We start from the raw sequence: 21807 nt of genomic DNA, 5'->3' as shown, positions 1-21807 counted from the left end.
TGGCTCTAGATGGAGTGTTTTCAAGAGCCAGCATTCGACAAGTTTTAACGATTTTAGTGCGCGCACATGCTGTAATTGTGAGGTTATCTGTGTAAATTGCCAGGTTTTGGACTACAAAATGGATGCTTATAATTGGAGGTAAGTCTAGAATGAAAAAACTGTTATTTCTCGGCATTGGCATGTGAATTATTGTATAATAGGGACTTATGTACGTATATTCTTGGCTCGAATAGTTGTCACGCTGTTTCAAAGGCTCGCCGCTTGGGATTTCATTTTGTTCTTTTAAAAGGACGGTAGTAATTAGTACTACCAACGTGCGTATTGTTTCAGGAGGCCTCTCAAATTGCATGAGCTATTAGAAGAGCTTGATTCTGATGAAATCCTAGTCCCTCCAGATGGTTTGATCATATTTCCCCCAGAAAATGCCAATGATGATGTCACCGATTGCGACTCCGGCGATGAAGAACTAACTACAATAAATAATTTACCGGGTAGTCAGTTGAGAAACTATGTAGAACTTGTTTTTGACAACGCGACTGAATTACCACAAGATTCCGTGTGAATGTGAATTCCAGCCTACCAGAAGAAGATTCGGATGATGACAATATACCATTGGCTTTGTTTCTTTCCAAGGAAAAGCTGCCCCATCAATTAGAGAAGCGAATATCTGCACACTGGATTCAAGTAGACTTGTATCAACACCCTGATTGTACTTACTGGAAAACTCAATTTGGACCGAAAATGACTCAGTCGCCGATGGAAATTTTCAATTTGTTTTTTGATGATGAAGTCATCAATTTGGTTACCGAATACACTAACATCTACGCAGGACAAAGAAATCTTTTGAACGACATTACTCAAAATGAGATTCGATGTTTTATAGGCGTTCTTGTATTGGGTGGTTATGTGGTTGTGCCGAAAAGGTACATGTACTGGGAAAATCGTGACGATTCGCACAACGCAATGGTGGAAGCTGCTATATCTAAGGATAGATTTTCCCACATAATGAAAGTTTTGCATGTTTGCAATAACTTTAAATAAATTTGATAGATTTGCCAAGATGCGACCCCTGTTCGACGTAATAAACAAAAAATTTATACAATTTTCCCCTTTAGAACAACATCACAGCATAGATGAGGCAATGGTTCCGTATTTTGGTCGCCATCCCACAAAACAATTCATCAGGGGAAAACCAATCCGTTGGGGGTACAAAATGTGGGTAGGAGCCCTTCGTCTGGGATACATAGTTTGATTTTCTCCTTACCAAGGTAATTCCACTACAATACCTGAACAATATAAAGTCCTTGGATTGGGTGCATCAGTAGTTCTATCCTATGCAGACAGATTGAATGAAGTATGGCCTCAAAGGCGATTCCATCTTATTTTTGATAATTATTTTACTTCTATTCATTTACTGCATGAGCTAAAACAAAGAGGCATATTTGGTACAGGCACTGTAAGGGAAAATCGCACCATGAAATGCCCTTTACCCTGTTCATCTATTATGAACAAAACTGAACGTGGTAAATACGAGTATCGTCTTGATAAAAATACAGGAATAGTGGTTTGCCGCTGGCATGATAATAATATCGTTTCTATTGCTTCCAATTTTGTACCAGTAATGCCTTGCTTCTCTGTAAAGAGATTTTCACAAGCAGAGAAAAAACATATTCAAGTTCCTCAACCAAATATTGTTAGAATATACAATAACTTCATGGGTGGCGTTGATCGCAGTGACCAGAACATCAGTTTATATCGAGTGTCCATAAGAGGAAAGAAATGGTATTTTCCCCTTTTTGCTCATTGCATTGATATGGCTATTCAAAATGCGTGGCAGATTCACAAAACTCAAGACGGTAAACTGGATCAACTTGAATTTGGAAGATCTATTGCAACTAATAGTTTGGAAACTTTTAAAAAAGAAACAAAACGCGGACCTTCTAAGCGGAATTCGAATTCGGTAGCCAATTCAAGATATGACGGTATTAACCACTTGGTTCTTTATCAAGAAAAGCAATCGCGATGTGGATATTGTCACAAAAAAGTCCAGTTTTTGTGTGAAAAGTGCAAAATACCTTTACATCCAAAATTTTGTTTTAAATCCTTTCATTCTTTGTAAATTGATACTAATAAAATATATATGATATCTGGTACCGTATATTACTACCGTCCTTTTAAAAGAACATGTTAAAACTTGACAGGTATCGTCATAAAAAATATATGATTGTGTTTTTTGGTTCCATATGCTATAATTTCCATGAAAATTCGAAATTAATTCAAAATGTTAACAATAAAAGTTTCAGTAATATCTGGGTTAAGAAGTATCTGTAGGTCTTCATGTAATTCGGCTAAAAGAACTGTATCATCAGCGTATCTCAGGTTATTTATGATCATGTCATTAATTCTAATGCCTACATTTCGTTAATCCATTGCCTTACTTAATATGTTTTCCGAGTATATATTAAATAATACTGGTGAATGTATACACCCTTGTCGAACAACTCTTTGTACTTCTATTTCTTCTGATGTTATATCTTCTATTCTAACTAATCAAACCGCTTATGTATGTAAGCTTATTCTAACGCTGCAATATAGTTCTGTTTAATCACGGAACTACCGCTTTTTCCGTCACACCCAACTTGCAATGCATTAGAAAGAAATCGAAAAACTGTGACGCACTGAAAAGTACCTCTGGGATGTTCTATATTCATTTTGTTTCTAATAGCTTTTATTTGTATGTCACGATGAAGCAGTCAAATATAACAGAAACGTTGTATCTGGATCAAAAGCTGGATGGAATATTTAATAAAATAATATCAAGATATTTTTACAAAATAAAAGTTAGTATAAATAATGTGTAAGATATCGTTGTAGTGTAATTACTTATGTTCGAATAAATGTATAAAATAGCGTTGGTGTATTATTTTCTCCAAATATTCATTCGTCCAATAAAAATAAATCCTGAAAAGATTTACACTATTCCGAAGGTATTTTCTACTGGCATGTTAATGAAATTACTATGTACGTTGGGAATAAACCACAATATAATTTAAAAAAAGTTTATTTTTCATAATTAAAAAGATTTAGTATTAAATTAAATATTATATCTTCACTTGTTGGCTTCACCTAGGTGTAGTATGGTGGTTGCGAATTTTAGTTACTTGAGCAATTTCTAAAAGAGATGGGTAAAAGTTGGTGGAAAACTTACAAAGTCTTTAGAAATGGGCAGTGGAATAAGACAATAAAACTCATTGAGACCAATGCTCTTCAATTTAATTATAGATGAAATTATCAAAAGCGTCAAAAAATTAAGAGAATACACAATGGAAAACAAAGAAATAAAAATACTATTACGTATTACTGTATTACGTACTGGTAAGAGGATACTGTTACGTAGATGACGCAATATTCAGAGCTCAAAATAAAGATAGTCAGAAACTAGTCCATAGATTTAACGTAAGAGCAATAGAATTTATTATGATAACCTTATCATAAAAAACTAAAATAATAGTAATCAGCAAATAACCAATCCGATTTAAAATAGAAATTGATGGCATTGAGGAAAAACAAAACCCGAAACAGCCACAACACAAAGGCTACTGAAACTGGCAGAGGTGAGTGTACCTAGAAGAATTACAGGACATGTTTTAAAAGATGAAGACATTAGAAGAAAATATAACGTACAGTGTATAAACGAATGGATACTAAATAAAAACAAAATTATTTATTAACCACATAAGCAGATTGGGGGAACCCGTCTAGTCAAAAAAGCAGGAGATAAATCACCAATCGGCGGAAGAAGTATTGGACGACCGCGCAAAAAATGGAGTGGCAACCTTTCATAGAGGTATTAATCCACCAATGAACAAGCAGAATTACTAATAAAGAAAAAGAAGAAGAATAAAAAGATGGCTTTCCGTTCTAATTAGCATTTATGTTTAATTTGTTATTTAACTTCTTAGCCATATCCTAATTTTATTGGTATAAAAAATATACATTTATGTAACGTCATCGTTATCTACTTCTTTATATTTATTGAAGACAATGTAGATACATTATAGAACTATATAGTTACATTTAATTTTAACGTTTTTATGTTCCAATTTACTATGTTAATTTATACATTAACCCGTAACTGGTGATGCGGGGTCATACAAGCCCCAAGAGATTTTTTAAGTGATATAAGTCCTAGCTTATTTAGCGTGACTACTTGACCGCCTCAGTACCTTTCCGTGAGCAAATAGTTAAATGTTTACATATTATAAGGAAATAACTAAACCGTGGGGACACTGTGACCCCACCTCACCGGTTACGTTTTTTTTTAATAATTAGTTTTTTTTTTATTTTTAGTTGAAAATGGACCTGTCACAATATAATAAAATGGATTCCGATGATCCTAGGTTTAAACAATAGGCTCAAAGTATTCTATGACTCAGACAATGATTCCGACTATGTCAGCGAACAGGAAACTGATTCAGAAATTGAATGGAAGCCGGAAACCGTGGAACCTCTATTGGATGTTGAAGATAATATCCCGCAAAATGCAGCACCTTCGGAGGTTAATTCGAACTCGGATCCACATGAACAGCAACACACTCCAGGCCCCTCGAGAACGTACTATGGCAAAAATCGATACAAGTGGACTGCAAAAGCTTCACCTTCAAATGTAAAAACAAGAAGTTTCAACATTATCTCTCATCTTCCTGGGTTATTGGGCCAGCCAAGTCTCTTATGAAATTGTGTCTGCAGAAAAGTGCTTGGGAGTGTATAAGAACAAACGATATTTTAGAAGAGATTGTTCTTAGAACAAATGAAAAACTTGCCAGCATTAGAACAAAATATACCGATAGTAATAGAACGGACATTAAAGATTTAGACATTATTGAACTGATAGCGTTTATCGGTTTCTGTTATCATATTATCTCATAAAATTTTAATAGCTTATTCATTTTACTAATTAAATAATTTTCAAACTCTCAGAGATTTACACACCAGGTCTCTTACTGTTGTTAGGCAACCACCATTACCCAAATTTAAAAATAAAAAAAAATTTTAACTTCAATTTCATTGGATTCCAATTTAATCTTTTTATTTATATAGGTACTTATTTTTATATCATTCTTACACTATTATGTGGATAGTACCACATCAATTTCTTTCATTTTCCACATCTATCAATTTTCATACCACTTATGATGTCATAGATTCAACCTCAAACAGTAATTCCACTAATTTAATAACTCACTTGTTGTTTTTTCAATAATAGAGATTTGCAGATTAAGGAATAAAATTTTTTATCATTTAAACAGATTTAATTTTAACTAAAGGTTCATTAATAAGATATTAGGTATTATTACAACAAAATAAAATTTTATAATTTTTAAAAAAATTACATTAGTCGCGGAACACACCCATACTTTATTACGTTTAGCTGTCTTCTTAAATTATATTCCTGTCACCTCACCCAGTTGGTCTGTGTCGTCTTAACTGACAAGAACCACGTGTTAAAAACCCAGCAGGGAGACATGTAGCTTCTCAAGTATTAAATTTTATCCAATGTCATCGACCTAGACTCAACATATAATTTAATTTTGGAAAGATGTAAACCCATATATGGATGTCATAGCCACAAAGTCATTGTTAGCTTCAACTACGTAAGGCACTAAAGATGATCTGATTAGATCGAAAACGTTATGCTACTGTATAAATTTTGACGACACTTGTAAAAGTTTTAACTACATGTTTTTTATATACCTAAATACAATGATGAAGTGTTTTAACTTCTGTATGTTTTTTTAAATGATGGTATACAGCCAACTACTGGGATTTTCCCATTATTTTTTTGTTTATTGGTTTTTTATTTTACTCAGCCATATTTAAATCCAATACGGAAGGCTAGAGTTCGATATTCGCTACCGACGGTACTGGTAGAGAAATTTTTAGATGCACTATGTCAGTAAAACGATTCTTAGTACTTTTGACAGCGCTTAGGTTTGATGACAAAACAGCGAGGGAAGAACGTAAGAAAACCGAAGAACTTGCCCCTTATTTCATAAATTTTCAATAGTTTGTAGGTGAAGGTTTCTGGAAGTGATGGCAAACATTGTCAGAAGAAGAAAAAAAATTTAACAAACCAACGCAATCAGTTCTTCGTCTAGTAAAATGTAATGAGGATTCTAACCGTAACGTAACAGCAGACGACAGGTTTACATCCTTAGAAGTGATAAATGAGTTGAGGAACCGAGGCCTCACTTACGTGGGTACTGTTAAAAAAAATATAAGGGAGATACCTATTTCTTTTTTGCCAACTAAAATGAAGCTCACGTCATCATCTCTATTTGGATTTGGCGATAGACTTACATTAGTTTCATATGTACCTAAACCACGAAAAGCGGTACTTTTGATGTCTTCAATTCACTACAGTAATGCAGTCAACGATGAAACAAACAAACCCGAAATTATCGAGTTTTATAATCAAACAAAAGGAGGCGTCGATGCATTAGATGAAAAATGTACAGTGTATTCTACACATCGTAGAAGTCGAAGATGGCCTCTTACTTGTTTTTATACAATTTTGGATATTTCTTTCGTCAATGCGTTTATAATATACTCATCCCTACCTGGAAACCCCCAAAAGTCGAGGTATGAATTCATCAAATCTCCGACTCAGCAGCTTGTGCATAATCATATGGAAAGAAGACTAACTATTTCTCAAATTCCAAGGCAACCGAGACATAATATCGCTTTCATTTTAAAAACAGACATTCCTGAACAAAAAAATGCTACTTTAGAAAAAAGAGTGAGGTGCTCAAAATGTCCACGATCATTGGATAGAAAAACCAAGATAGTTTGCGTTAGTTGCAAAGCGCCAATATGCCACATGTATGAAACACACATTTGCAAAGATTGCCTATAAGAATGGATTGTAGTTTTTATAATGTTTTTTGTTTTTGGTTATTTTTTTGTATTGGTAGGTTAGATTGAATGTTTAAGTTTATGTTTTAAGAAAAAAAATTTTTTTTGTTCCTCATTTTTTTGTTACAGGATAATGTTTAGTCCAATTACAAAATAACTCAGTTTTTGAGGCTGTTTCTTAGTTTAATTTTTTATACGTGATTTCAAATATTTGTTAAATTTATGTTATAACAAAATGAACGTCTTTAAGTTATTGAAGTCATTTTTTTATATAAACAAATATCAATGTCTAATTTTGCAAAACAAATTAAGGTCAGTGTGACCCCAACTTACCATACACGTAACAAAAAATGGACCTCGCCATTTACGGGTTAACTTCGATAAGGTCTTTGTATTTGTTTAACAAATTTTAATACGATACCACTTGCAGAGACACGACACTTTTTTATTGCCTAACGTATAAATAAGTTCTTATCAAAAATGTTTAGTATTGTTACACAATTTCATTTAAAAGTTTGATGTGAGTATAATTTCTTAGGATATATGTTCAATTTCTAAGAAAGGATATCTCTATTTATTTTTATTTCAGATATCTCATATTGGTACATAATTTTTGTATTTAATTATAACAAAATTTAATTTATTAATTATTATATCTACGTACAAAGGGTCTCTTTCAAATACTGCTGTCGAAACTAGTTATACTTTGGTAAAAGAAGAACGAAACTATGGTGCATATGAATGCATTAAAATAATTTTAAAAATTTATTAAATATTAAATTTACTTACAAACTAAATTTGAAAATCACAGTTATTACTTCTTTTCAAAGTACATTTCATTGGAAGATAGGTACATATTAGTATGTTTTTAAAGCTTTTTAACATATTTTAATCCAATATTTACATTGCTGAAACATAATGTATCTAAAATATTTTTTGGAATATAAGCATAATATGATATCGTGCAACAGCATAAATATACATTTTATGGAAAGGATTAAATAATATTAAGTAATCATAAAAGTTCTAAGTAACTAATAACTCTTGGTTTGGCATTTATTTACATTTTCATTATAATAATAATTAACACTATGGAGTAATTGACTCGAGACTACTAAATTCCCTATCTTCCAAATGTTACAATAAATTAATTTTATGAGTTAAGAGCTACTCCAATGACTATTGAGCATTATTTTCGAATATGTACAAAAATGGAAGCTGTTTAAATTACTGCGACCTTGTTGTCGGAGGCACAACTATTACAACCTGGCTTGGTGGTGGAGGCGGTGAGTATGGTGGTGTGGAGGTTTCTCCGACAACTTGGATTGATGTTTTCATAACTTCCTCGTACGAGGGAGGTGCTAAAAATAAAAAAAAAATGGTAAAATTTGGTGAACTACTACGGAATTTTAAAAAATAAGTACTGTATGTTTTTAATAAACATATCGTTGAGAATAAACGTCAAATTATACAAAAAAAATTGAATAACCACATAAGCAAAATGAAGGAGACCCGTGTCGTCAAAATAGCAAGAGATAAGTCACCAATAGGCAGAAGAAGTATTGGACGACTGTGCAAAAAATGTATGGTATTGTATGATAGCGTGTAGGAACTCCTCTATATAGTCCTATTAGGGAAAATGAATCAATCCCTACCCTCCGCAGATTCCAAGTGTTTCCTGACCCGGGAAACTAGTACCTGCTTAGGGTCCCTTGTCCAGGGTCACAGATGAAGTCCACAACGGCAGCCACGGCGGAGAAGAATTTCTTTGGTACGATGTGGATGGCGAAAGTGGCAATCCCTTGATTTTAGGGATTATGTAGAATCACTACATGTGATGGAGGGCAGAAGCGATCATCAGTACCAGCTCAAGGCGTAGAGGAAATAATCCTGGATCGGCTTGAAACTGGGCTATCACAAGCATGACTGGCGCAGTTTAAATGATTGTGATACTGCGATGGGGAAGGCAACGGGAAACCACCCCATTACTATTCCCTACTTAATTCATAGTGGCACTATCATATGATAAGAAAAGATATACTGATCATGGCCATCGGACACCAAAATCCGACAGGAGAAGACAAGCACACAGGGCTTTCCAGGCCGCTATCCAGCGAAATCTCTGTGATAAAGGAAAAGAAATTAGAATAAAATCAGGTATCAGAATAGGCACATGAAATGTGAGAAGTCTCTACGAGCCTGGTAAGGTACAAAACACCATACGTGAGATGATAAGGCTCAATATACCAGTTCTTGGGATAAGCGAAATGCGGTGGCTAGGGATTATAGGCTAGGATATATATTACAAACTGGACATAGACGTTAATAATACACAATTTGGTTTTCGCAAAGGCCTAGGAACACGTGAAGCTCTTTTTTCACTTAATATACTAATACAAAGATGCCTGGATATCAATCAAGATATATATGCATGTTTTATTGACTATACTAAAGCATTCGATAAAGTATGACATAAACATTTAATGAATGTCCTAAAATCAAAGAAGATTGACTACAATGACCTCAGGATCATATCAAATTTATACTATAAACAGCGAGCAAAAGTACGTGTTACCGAACATCTGTCAGAAGAAATTGAAATTAGATGTGGAGTAAGACAGGGATGCGTATTGTCGCCAATTATTTTCAATGCCTACTCCGAAGAGGTCCTGAAAAAAGCTCTTGAGGGTGAAACAGCTGGAATAAAGGTAAATGGAGTTCCCATTAACAACATTAGATATGCGGACGATACTGTGATCTTAGCCGAAAACATTAAAGATCTTTAGAGACTGGTGACCAGAATAGCAGAGTATGGAAAATAAAGTCTAACAGTCGAAAATAAAGTCTAACAATGAATGTCAAGAGGACGAAATTTATGAGAATATCGAAAACTCAAAGAAATAACGAGAATCTTCTAATAAACGAAACCAACGTCGAACAAGTGAACAAATATGCATACCTGGGAACAATAATTAACTCCACAAATGATTACAATCAGGAGATAAAAATAAGAATAGAAAAGGCTAGAGCAAATTTCAACAAAATGAGAAGTCTATGTACCAGGGATTTAAAACTGAAACTAAGAGTTAGGTTGGCGAGGTGCTATGTTTTTTCGACTTTATTTTATGGAATGGAATCTTGGACCTTGAATGCGACATCAATAAAAAAACTGAAATCATTTGAGCTGTGGGTGTACAGAAGAATTCTGAAAATATCATGGACAGAACACGTCACAAACAAAGAGGTTCTGCGAAGGATGAACAAAGAAATGGAAATTTTAAATTCAATAAAAACAAGAAAATTAGAATATCTCGGACATATTACACGTGGAGAGAAATACACCTTGCTCCAACTGATTATGCAGGGAAAGATATAAGGAAAGAGAAGCATAGGGAGGCGTAGAATGTCATGGCTGCACAACCTGAGAGAGTGGTACGGATGTACATCAAATGAACTTTTCAGAGCAGCTGTCTCAAAAGTCCGAATAGCTATAATGATTGCCGACCTCCGCCGCAGAGATGGCACTTGAAGAAGAAGAAGGTGGCTAGAGACTGGTAAATGTAACATATGTATTATATTCCGGAGAAGAAGGCACTAACCACCGGAATGGCGTCGCATTCATTGTACATAAAGAAATCTCTTTCTCTATTAAATCTGTAAGTTACATTTTGGACAAAGTCATCTCGTGATGCAATTAAACTCAAAACCAGTAGATATAAATCTGGTCCAAGTTTATGCGCCCACAGCCAGCAGTAGTGAAGATGACATAGAGAATTTTTATGATGGTATAAAGAAGGTAATGAGTCAGCTGAAAAACAAAAACATTGTTATAATAATAGGGGACTTCAATCCCAAAGTAGGAAAAGATAGACAAGGAAACGTTGTAGGGAATTTTGGACTTGGACAACGTAATGACAGGGGAGACCGTTTTATAGAATTCTGCGTAGAGGACAATCTTTGTGTGACAAATAAATTCTTAAAACTACCGAAGCGTCGTTTATATACTTGGAAGTCACCAGCAGATACTAAAGAAAAGATCATCAGATCGATTATATAACAATTAACGAGAGGTACCGAAATTCAATCAAAATAACTAAAACACTACCTGGACCCTTCGGATCATAACTTATTAATCAGTGACATAAAACTCAAACTTAAAATAGTAAAACGCCAAGTACAGAAAATGTATAAGTTGGATGGGATAATGAAAGTTTTTATTGAACTTTTAATAGTAAGGGTCGAGGCCAATGAGTCAGGAGACTCAATGGATTCCCAGAATTCCCATGATATATAAATCAAGCTATAAGTAAAAAGTTTAGTGTAAATATAAATATTTTTTAATATAAAATAAAATATTTTAAATATTTATATTTTGATCCAAAACGGTAAATAATTAATTTACTATATTTGTGCTAAATATGTTAGGAGGGACAACAATAACTTTAAATCATAGTTGATTCTTATTGGTCCACATATAAATAAAATTGTTTTTATTAACAACCTTTATATTTGTTATTTAAAAATTCATTATCTAAACACATTATTTAAAATAAAAACAGTGTTGTTTTTTTTGTCATTTTACAAAATAAATATCTCTAATTAATTTAAATTTCGAAGTAGACAATACTTTTAAGACGTCTTTATAAAACATCACTGATAGGAAATAAATAATTAAAAATTCGAATAAATTTTGCTGACCAAATTTTAATTTGCTAAAACGTATCGTGAATACATCTATTGTTAGAGATTTCTCACTATAAAAAACCGCATCACACCTATTAAAATATACGGAGAGCTATTAAAATGTTGTTTACATATATTATTTTGATTTTCTTATTAGTAAACGCCGCATTTGATTTGCACCTCGTACAATTAGTATATCATGTTATGTTTATGAGTCACCCTCCTTAATTTATTGTCAGAGTTACAGATATACAATGGCAGGATATCTAATATAATGCTTAAAATATATAATATCCATGTTGGATATACCTAATCATTCGCATATCATACTTAAATATTTATTAAAATTTTATTTTTAAATGTTATTATAATTTTTTTATTCAGGCTTTATGAATTAAAGTTCATCAAGTTTAAAGTTCAAGTTTTATTAATTAAAATAATAGAATGTTTTAAATTATTAGTATACTTAAAGTGCGTTTATATTTGGTTCCTATAATATTTGTCACAAATAGCGATTTAGATTAGGCATTTTAAAAGCGTTTGATGTACGAATAAATGATGACTTTGGATATCGAGCCATCAAGTTGCACCTAATCATACAGATAACAACGAAAACAAGGCCATAAAGTAATAAACGTAATAATATTCTTAAATGCCCCATCTAGATCAAATTATAGTAAATACTTTTAAATTAAGCACGTATCTATTGCTTATGACGCAAGTGCCGATAATAAAAATAGGCAATCAATATTAATTGCAATCGGAAACAGGTGGTACTTCAACTACTAGTAAACAAAATATTCAATGCTTGTAAATAATCTTCACATTAATATTATGAGGAATTCAAAATGCGGAAATATATGAAACAAAATTATACAATTATGACTGTTTGAAAAAGTATTTAGTATTTACTTACATATTTTGTTTGCAATATTCTTAATATTCTATTATAATATGACCTTACGTATATTCTCTCTCTACGTCCGATGGTGCTACAGCCAAAATAGAGGATTGGCATCCTTGAAACTATGCCTTCAACCTTGCCGGTCCCACGCCGATATTCTCCAGTTTCTTACGCTTAGCAAATTTTGCGCGTCCGCTGCCACTTCATCCTTCCATCTTTTCCGTGGCTTTCCGTTTGGTCTTGTGCCCTGTATTTTACTATATAGGGCTCTTTTCGGCAATCTTTCGGTCTCCACTCTCACTATGTTACAAGCCAATTGTAGTCTCTAAAGTTTAACTAATTATGAGATCGGTGTTACTTTGAATAGTTGATAGAGTTCAAGGTTGTACCTGGATCTCCGTACCCAGTTTTCGTTAATAGGTCCAAATATTCTTTTTTGAATTTCTAGTTCTTTTGTGCGATCCATACTTAATGCTATTTCCAAATATGTAAAACTTTATAAAGTTTCAATATCGTCCTCGAATTTAATTGTGTGTCTGTTTCCTCTAGCCTTTACCTCTGTTAGCTTTTTGTCTTATGAATCTTTTGAATATTCCTCGATTTCTTCTGCATCGCGACATCGGTCGAAGCTTTAGATCCTGTCCTCGCTACAATTATCAATTAACACCTTTCAACAAATGTTAAATGAGCCTCTTTTCGAATTACCAGCAATTTATGGGTTATTCCAATCGATTGTTAATTTTATTCACAACCATATATTTTATTTTCTCGTTTATTATCTTAACTAATTAATCAGCTAATTTCAATACGCCCTACTTTAATCCATACCAACTGTTGTTTTGCACAAACCACAACAAAAAATAGGAAGCCAAAATAAAAATAATGCTACTTATGAAGTCGTTACATATTAGCCATACAATAATTTAGCTTAAGTAGGAGATCAAAATAATGCAGCTGCCTCTCCTTCTACTACTAGTATTAAAATTATAATCGGTAAAATATGTGTACAGTGTGTCCGTAAAGTATGGAATAAATCCGATATTTCCTAAATGAAAAGCCTTTTTAAAAAAAATCTAAAAAACGTCGATTTTTAAATTTAATGTTCTACATTTTACAATAAAATTTCATTATACAAGGTGATATACATTACAGTGATGACGTCATCGACTCTTTTTTTAAATGTAACAACCTGTATTTTAGGACATTTTTAGATCGATAAAAATGAGCTGATTTCAAAAAAGTATAATACTCGGGTCTAATGTATATAATTTGAAAGATATGCGCTAGAAAATAAATTATTTATTATCAATTGCAAAAAAGTAGCATACTTCTAGTTTTTGGTAAACTGTAATTATTTTTAGTAACGTTCAATAACAATTAAGTAGTACAATAATTGTATTGATTCGAGAATGTTTTGTATTATTGCTTAGAATTAATTTTAAGTAGAAATGAATTTGAGTGTAAAGCAAAGAATTGAAATACTCATGATGATTGGGTATGGAGACAAATCTCGAACTCAGATGGAAGTGTGTAATTTATTTAATGATAAAATATCCAGAAATACCCATCACGTAGTCAACAGTAAGAGTAAGATTGAAAAGAAATTTCGAGAAACTGGTACGGTTGAAAATGCACGCAAATCAGGTCGTCCCTCTGTAAATTATGTTACATTAGATGTTCTACTTGCTTTTGAAGAAGATGCGCACACTTCTGTTCGTAAGGTTAGTAGTGATCTCGATATTTGCAAAACAATGGTACATAAAGTACGTAAAAGTAAGTAAAGTAAGTAAAATGCTCAGTTGTATAGGAAATAAACGAGGATGATCCAGATAAAAGAATACAACTTTGCGAAATAATGATGGATAACTGCCACCCAAACCCTCTCTTGGTTCAAAATTCTATTTTTTCTGATGATGCTACATTCAAATTAAATGGTGAGGTTAACCGTCAGAATTGTAGATACTGGGCAAAAGAAAACTCCAACTTGATGCGGGAACATCATACACAATACCCGCAAAAGGTAAACGTATGGGCTGGAATTGTAAGAAATAAAATCATTGGGCCCTACTATTTCGAAGGTAATTTAAACGGCCAGGATACCTTCAGTTTTTAAGTGGGTATCTCATACCACTACAATTAATCTTGGAGGTTTTGATAAAAGTTTATGGTTTCAACAGGATGGTGCGCCTCCGCATTATGCTTTAGATGTTCAAAGGTACCTAAACGAAATTTTTCCGAACAGGTGGACTGGAAGACGTGGACATATTGAATGGCCAGCGAGGTCGCCAGACCTCAATCGTTTGCATTATTTTATGTGGGGTCATTTAAAGAATGTTGTTTATAAAACGAAACCTGCAAATATTGGAGACTTAAAAACAAGAATTCGTAAAGAAATAAACAATATTTCTCAAGAAAGCATAAACAAGATTCTACAAGAATTTGTACAACGTTTGGGTTACTGTCAAATACAACAAGGGCTACAATTCGAACATTAAAGATTAAGTCATATATTAATTACTGGATTACTTTCAAGCTATTAATTTATAGTTAAGTTATATATTTATTAATATTGTAAATCAATAAAAATTAATTTTCTAAGCGCATATCTTTCAAATTATATCCGTTAGACCCCCAGTATTCTACTTTTTTGGAATCAGCTCATATTTATCGATCTAAAAATGTCCTAAAATATAGGGTGTTACATTTAAAAAAGAGCCGATAACGTCATTACTGTAATGTGTATCATCTTGTGTAATGAAATTTCATTGTAATATGTAGAACATTAAATTTAAAAATCGACGTGTTTTAGATTTTTTTAAAATGGCTTCTCATTTGGGAAATATCGAATTTATTCCATACTTTACGGACACACTGTATATAAACATATTTTAAAACTGTCTTCCAATTTGTTTTTAAATAGAGATTCGTACGGTTTCATCAATGTTACTTTTTAATTATTAGAACTTATTATATATACTTATTTCTTATATTAGTATTTAGACAGCTTAACTACATTGAAGATTCTTAAGTCTATAACTTCTGAGTACAGAGCAACAAATTCGTGGCAGCTTGGAACTGCAACCAGTCCCTTAAGCGACTCGATTATTAGACCAAAGTCACCTTGCGGAATAATAAAGAGCCACGTAGTGGAGAATATCCTTCTTCTTCTTCTTAACATGCCATACACCAAAGTGCGTAGGCGACTATCTCATTACTAGAATTCTGTTCTTGGCGGCGTGACACAGCTCGCCTGTATTGTGTATTCCTGTCCATTCTTTAATATTCCTTAACTAGGATAATTGTTTGCGGCCGGCTCCTCTCCTACCTTCGATCTTCCCTTGTAGAATTAACTGTGGTATTTTATATTTTGCTCCTCTTAATATGTGCCCAAGGTAACCAATCTTGCGTTTTTTAATTAATTCAAAGAGTTCTCTTTCCACGCCGGCTCTCTAAAGGACGTCATCGTTTCGAACTCTATCCACCCAAGGTATGCGCATCATTCTTCTCAATGATCACATTTCAAATGCTTCAAGTTTGTTGATAGATGTTTTTTTCAAAGTCCACGTTTCCATGCCATAAAGCAAGATGGACCATATGTAGCACTTGACCATTCTGTAGCGTATTTCGAAATTTAGGTTTTGATTACATAAAGCGGTCTGAATTTCACAAAAGCTTGTCTTGCCATTTGTATTCGGGTTTTTATCTCTTGTTGTGGATCCGATTGGTCATTGATTGTGGTGCCAAGGTATTTAAAAGTGTTCACGCGTTTTATGCGATCGTCACCTATGCATATTATCGGGTTTTCTGGAGGGTTTCTGCTAATGACCATATATTTCGTTTTCAAAATGTTGATTTTAAGGCCATATTTTTTACCTATGCTATTCACCCTATCAAGTAATAACTGCTGATTTTCCAAATTATCAGTTATAATCACTGTGTCGTCCGCATAGCGTAGGTTGCTAATTGGTATGCCGTTCACCTTAATGCCTAATTCCGTGTCTTCTAATGCTTCCGCAAATATATTTTCAACATATAAATTAAAAAGCATCGGAGAGAGTATGCAGCCTTGGCGGACACCTTTCCGAATTCCGGAGAATATCCGTAATTAGAAAAAGTAACTTCGTGTTACTAACTAGGAAAATATTACCAAATAATAAGGCCAAAACCAACCAAAATGGTTATAACAAATTTTTGCTTGTTATACAAAAATACTTTTAAAGGTTTATGACTAAACTTAAAATTATTGCAGATTATCTTTTTCTAGTTCCATGACCATTATTGATCGTTTGATATCATGTTGGCTATCATATTCGCTATTGTGACTTTATTGACAGCAGCTCTAAATAGTGACGTAGTCGATTTGCCGTACTATTGTCTTAGATTTTTAACCGTGTTGTTTTTCTTGTGTTAACAAGTTGTGTTGTTTGGTTCAGGCGTCTAAAGACCTCATCATTTCTAATTTTGTCGATCCAACTTATTCGCTTTAAATAAAGTGTTTAGAATAGTGTTCAGCAAATGATCTTACTGAACACTATTTTCTCACTAAATAAAATTGGCAAAGTGAACAAAATAACACAAATATCCTGCGAAGAAAAAGTAGAGGAAACAGTTTGTCCCCAAGTACTGAGGAGTGGGTGGCAATATTATAAATGCTGTTTTATAAAATAGCATACAGCTGTTGTAAGAAATATAGATTAAGTTGTATACCAAGTATTTTTTAGGTTGAAATTCATAAAAATCTGAAGATCTGAGAGGTCAAATGACGACCTCTTTGAAATCTACAATGCACCATTTAGTTAATTGTATAAAACTAGTATTTATTATCTCTCCATTTTCTATTTGCATATTTATTAGTTTCCAAAAGAAAAAATATTCATAGTATTCAAATAAAATGTTTTGATTAAAAATTTGGTTATTTTTAGATTGAATAGAAGTATTGAATTGAAGTAGAAAAAACGAAAAAATATTTTTTTATTTACAAAAAATTATCAGTAAATTTTTATAACAATTATTTGAATGGTATGCATTCTCAAGTGTTTACTCTGCTCTTAAATTGCATATTATAAAACAAATTAACATATGGAAGAGTTTCTATAAACGCAGAGCGATTTTAAAAAGTAAGTTAACTGTGGTGGCGACAAGTTTGGACATTGGTCAGACAGAAGAGTAAAACTAAATGATGTCAACATATCTAACAAAACTAACAGCATGGTTATTGACCGCCAATAACATTTTTCTGGGACCCAACTATCACGAGATATGACGTAGTTTCCTCTATGATATATCTAGAGAGCTATGGTTAACCACACAGGCAGACGCGAATTCAAAATTTGAAGACCTAGAGTTTGCAGTAGTGGTAATAAATCAACTAAAAAGGTCTGGCATGATTACTTGGACAAACAAGAAGACACTCGTTTTAACTCTGGCTTTTTCCAAATGATACTATGCATGTGAGACTCATTCGGTTAAAGAATCAGATAGCTAACGCATAGACGCTTTTGAAATGTGGACATGGGGACGACTATTTCGAATTTCATGGACGGCTCGCCGCACAAATGTTTCGGGTCTAGATGAAGTTAATAAATCGTCTGCTTTCAATACGAAGTTCAACCACGATTTAATCTCTAATGCCCTTTTGTGTACTGAAAATGTCATATGAAATAAGCAAACAGAAAATGAAATTTAAAGTTGAACCGTTTTTTGTCAATTGACATTTTAGATCCTTGTGAAATATTTAAACATATATAAAGGTTCTGAAATTATTTGCTTGTTCATTAATGCTTACCATCATCATATACCGGTTTGTTCATTTGGTTCAAGACGCTTATGTGATCTATAGATAAATGAGCATCGTGTGTGGGCCACTGCTCCTGATTTTGAACTCTGCCACTGATGTTATAAATATCATCCTGTTGGTGTGCTGCAACAAACAAAAATAAAAATAATTAGAACCAACTAGGAAAAATACTTTAAAATTTAAGCTAAATATATAACAGTTTGTACTGTATGATTAATAAAAAAATTTTGAAACAAATCATCTATTCTGGCGTTGTATTATTTCTCTATACTAAAATGATAAGGCGACCGTCACGAAATTAGTGACACAAAATAGTTGGAAGGGTTCATTTACTCGATGAATGGAGTCCGGTATACAACATGTAAACTTTTTAAATGCTATTAAAATCTATAACATGGATATTACCTAACCGTGGTTTTATGTACTTCCTAATGACAAAAAAAGTGTTAAAATAAATAAATAATCTGGCTAATTGACTATGCCAAAGCCATTATACAATAAAAAAAAATAATCTTTGTAAATTATTTTTAAATGTAAATCTCTCTCTTTAAATGTAAATTATTTTTCTAATAAATTTTATAGATATTAAAGGCATTAAAAGGAGGAATTATTACAAATACCAATTATTGGTTCCTGTTAGTCTATAACACTGTGCTTTCTTTTATTTTTTACTTTTGTAACTCATAATTATGTAACTCTCGTTAAAATTTTTAATTTCTTTATACTTAACAAACCAAATATTTTGGTCATAGTCATTTTTGGAGACATACAATCAATAAAATTTATTGTTTACTGTATGTTGGCTACAAACCTGACATTTATATAGTATAATCTACTGTCATCAATATTGTTCTGTCTTTATTGGGCCGTGTATTCTTCTCATAATTTTTTTTTAAATTATCCTTAGTTTTTCTTCTTTTTTGATTGCAAGACACATTACTTTCGCTCCGTATTTTATCGCCGGTCTAATTACCCAATGTTCACTGGTGAACTCCAACAAACCTGAGCAGCCTTACCGGAGATTGGGTAACCAACCCCAGTGGAAGGTAGAGTCGTTGCCGACGAGAAAGGGAAAAATGGTCCCTTAAAAAAGTAGATATTGCCAAAAGACATCCAAAAACAATAAAGTCATAAAGAGTCATATCAATATTACAAAAAATCTTGTATAGCAAATTATGTAAAAATAAAAATACAAAGATTCTACGGTGGGAACCGTATAAAGAACTATGGTGGGACGTCAGTCAGTAGAAAAACCCAGGAAATAGTGGATAAACGAAGTAAGAACCATTGCTAAAGAGATAATAAGGGTGGATAACTGGAGAAGAGTGGTCAAGGAGAGGGATGCTTGAAGGTGGATGCTGGGAGAGGATAGGGCCTGACATGGACTGTAGTGCCATAGGAGAGAGATTATATTATATAGTTATAGTATATCATAGTAAACCAAATGATTACTATATTTAAAATGTCATCAGTAAAATAAATTTTATTGTGAGTAATAAATTATATATAAATATTATATAAATTTCATTTGCTTTTAACAAAACAAAATCAAACATTCTTAATGAACAGAAAATATATGAAATCAAATAATTTACTTTTCAAGTGAATGGAATTAAATTTTAAATTTTAAAAATTGTTTGATGCCCACTAACTAATCATCCCCTAATTAACCCGTGTTCTTATATGACTTTTGCTTAATGCTACTATTCATACAAACGTAGCAGAATTTTAATTATGGAATTGTACTCACTAGTAAAGCAGAACGTATTAAGTACAAAAAGTTGGATAATCTTATGTAATGTATTTAAATTTATGACGTTGGAACGAAAAAATGAAGATTTCTGAGAGCTCAATAACTTTCAAACGGGGTATACTAAAAACACGTTTTGCCCATTGTATTGCTTTACAAAAAAATAATAAATGTAACGATAATACCAAAAAGTTGTGTTCAATACAAATTTTGTTTACATATTTTACATATTTTGCCAACAATTTTTTACACAAATATAAAAGAGTTAAAATTCGTGTATTTAAATCACTCTCAACTGCTTTAAAATTAAATATTTTGTAGATAAAGACACGAGATCTTTATCTCTCAAGCATGACAGATATATAACAATCTTATACTAAACGAAATCTTGACAACTATAAAATATTGATGAATGTTAAGAATATTCTAATACGTCAGTGTCTTTATCATGTTTAAAATTTTAATATTATCAATTCAAAACATTTAAATGTTAATTGTACTTCTTGGTATTGGTAGAAAAAGATAGTATATACAAAATATGTCATTCTGTGCGCTATAATGGCAGATAGGTCACGCATTGGTGGTCTGTTAGCACTTAGACTCTTATATTATTTAAATTAATTGCTTAATTATCTTCGAATAACACATTAAACTGCGTATTCTGTATGGTTTTTTATTAGATATAATAAATTATGTTATTAAGTGACCCATAAAGTTTTATAGCAAATAAACACAAGTGTATTAAATTTTAATATCATTCTAAAAAAGTTCACAAGAATATTGCAGTAGAATGACTTTGCAATTCTCTAAAAAGCAGATTGCAATTTTAGGTAAAATAATTATTATATTGTGTTATTGTACAATTGTGCATCAAATAAAATCTCTCAATTGATGGGCTTAAAAGCAAAACGCAATAAGTCCATAGATGTAACTTTTGATTAAAGGCCAAAAAACGATGGTCATTTTACATTAAGATATTTTATTTTAAAAACATGTAAAATAGGTTTGGGAAATCTTGAGTCTCCTAAGGTGCTCAATTATTATTTTTATTATGGATTTTATTTGATTTGATTTTAAAAGTTGGATTTTTTGCATTTTGCATCTTAGTTTTGCTTTAAATTGTAAGTACATACTAACAAATAGTTAAGAAGTCAGTAAAAAATTATGAATATTGTATGATGATTTCATCACATTTTTAATATTACAGAAATATTTTAGACACATATAATGCTAGCGCCTCTTCAGTTATGCCACATAAATATTTTTCCTCTTCTGCACCATCACTACGTTATTCACAAGAAGCAAAAAAATTGACGTAAAACTTTAAGCATAGATAAGATCGCCAATCAGACCGAAAATGCAATTCACGAAGCCTTTTGACATCAGAATTTTTTTCTTAATTACTAAGGTATCTTTTTAGTCATGTTAAATGCTTAAAATATTTTCTTTCCCTTTCATAATGGATTTAAAATTACCAATAGAGTGGTAATAAAACTGTTCTGCTTGGACGGGAATTATGTGATGGGATTTTGCTGCTAGCATGAATTCAAAATTTTTTATAACTGAAATTCAAACTGCTAATGAGAAATAGGTTTAAAATGATTGATTGTCTGTTTCTTTTAATCAAAAATGTTTACGTGAATACCCAGTCCTTTTATGGTCGTGCTTTTGAATTACTTTAATATAGACATCTGGATTCTCAATAGTTTCTTGTTTGATGAACTCCTTTCCAGATTTTTATGAGTGAATGGCAGCCAC

General features: G+C 32.2%; 1 protein-coding gene and 1 long non-coding RNA gene across 13 annotated transcripts in view; one reads left to right on the top strand and one right to left on the bottom strand.

The window, feature by feature from the left end:
• LOC140440067 (uncharacterized) overlaps positions 1-6074 on the top strand; it is a 67896-nt gene extending 61822 nt beyond the window's left edge. Inside the window, exon 2 of the long non-coding RNA XR_011950779.1 lies at positions 4351-6074. This is a non-coding gene — a long non-coding RNA (uncharacterized lncRNA). The remainder of the gene's footprint in view (positions 1-4350) is intronic.
• Positions 6075-7667: 1593 nt separating this feature from the next.
• LOC140440065 (uncharacterized) overlaps positions 7668-21807 on the bottom strand; it is a 145915-nt gene continuing 131775 nt past the window's right edge. For all 12 annotated transcript variants that reach the window (XR_011950778.1, XR_011950777.1, XM_072530331.1 and 9 more), the window contains 2 exons: positions 18288-18422; positions 7668-8276 (listed from right to left, as the gene is read on the bottom strand). Coding sequence is in view for 10 of the 12 variants with exons in the window: in XM_072530331.1 (XP_072386432.1) it covers positions 8143-8276; positions 18288-18422 (269 nt within the window). In the remaining 2 variants the exon portion in view is untranslated. The remainder of the gene's footprint in view (positions 8277-18287; positions 18423-21807) is intronic.

The sequence above is a fragment of the Diabrotica undecimpunctata genome, chromosome 4, assembly GCF_040954645.1.
Source record: "Diabrotica undecimpunctata isolate CICGRU chromosome 4, icDiaUnde3, whole genome shotgun sequence".
NCBI classification, from domain to species: Eukaryota; Metazoa; Arthropoda; class Insecta; order Coleoptera; family Chrysomelidae; genus Diabrotica; species Diabrotica undecimpunctata.
Note: the sequence above shows the minus strand (reverse complement) of the source record. Positions and strands in the feature narration are given on the sequence as shown.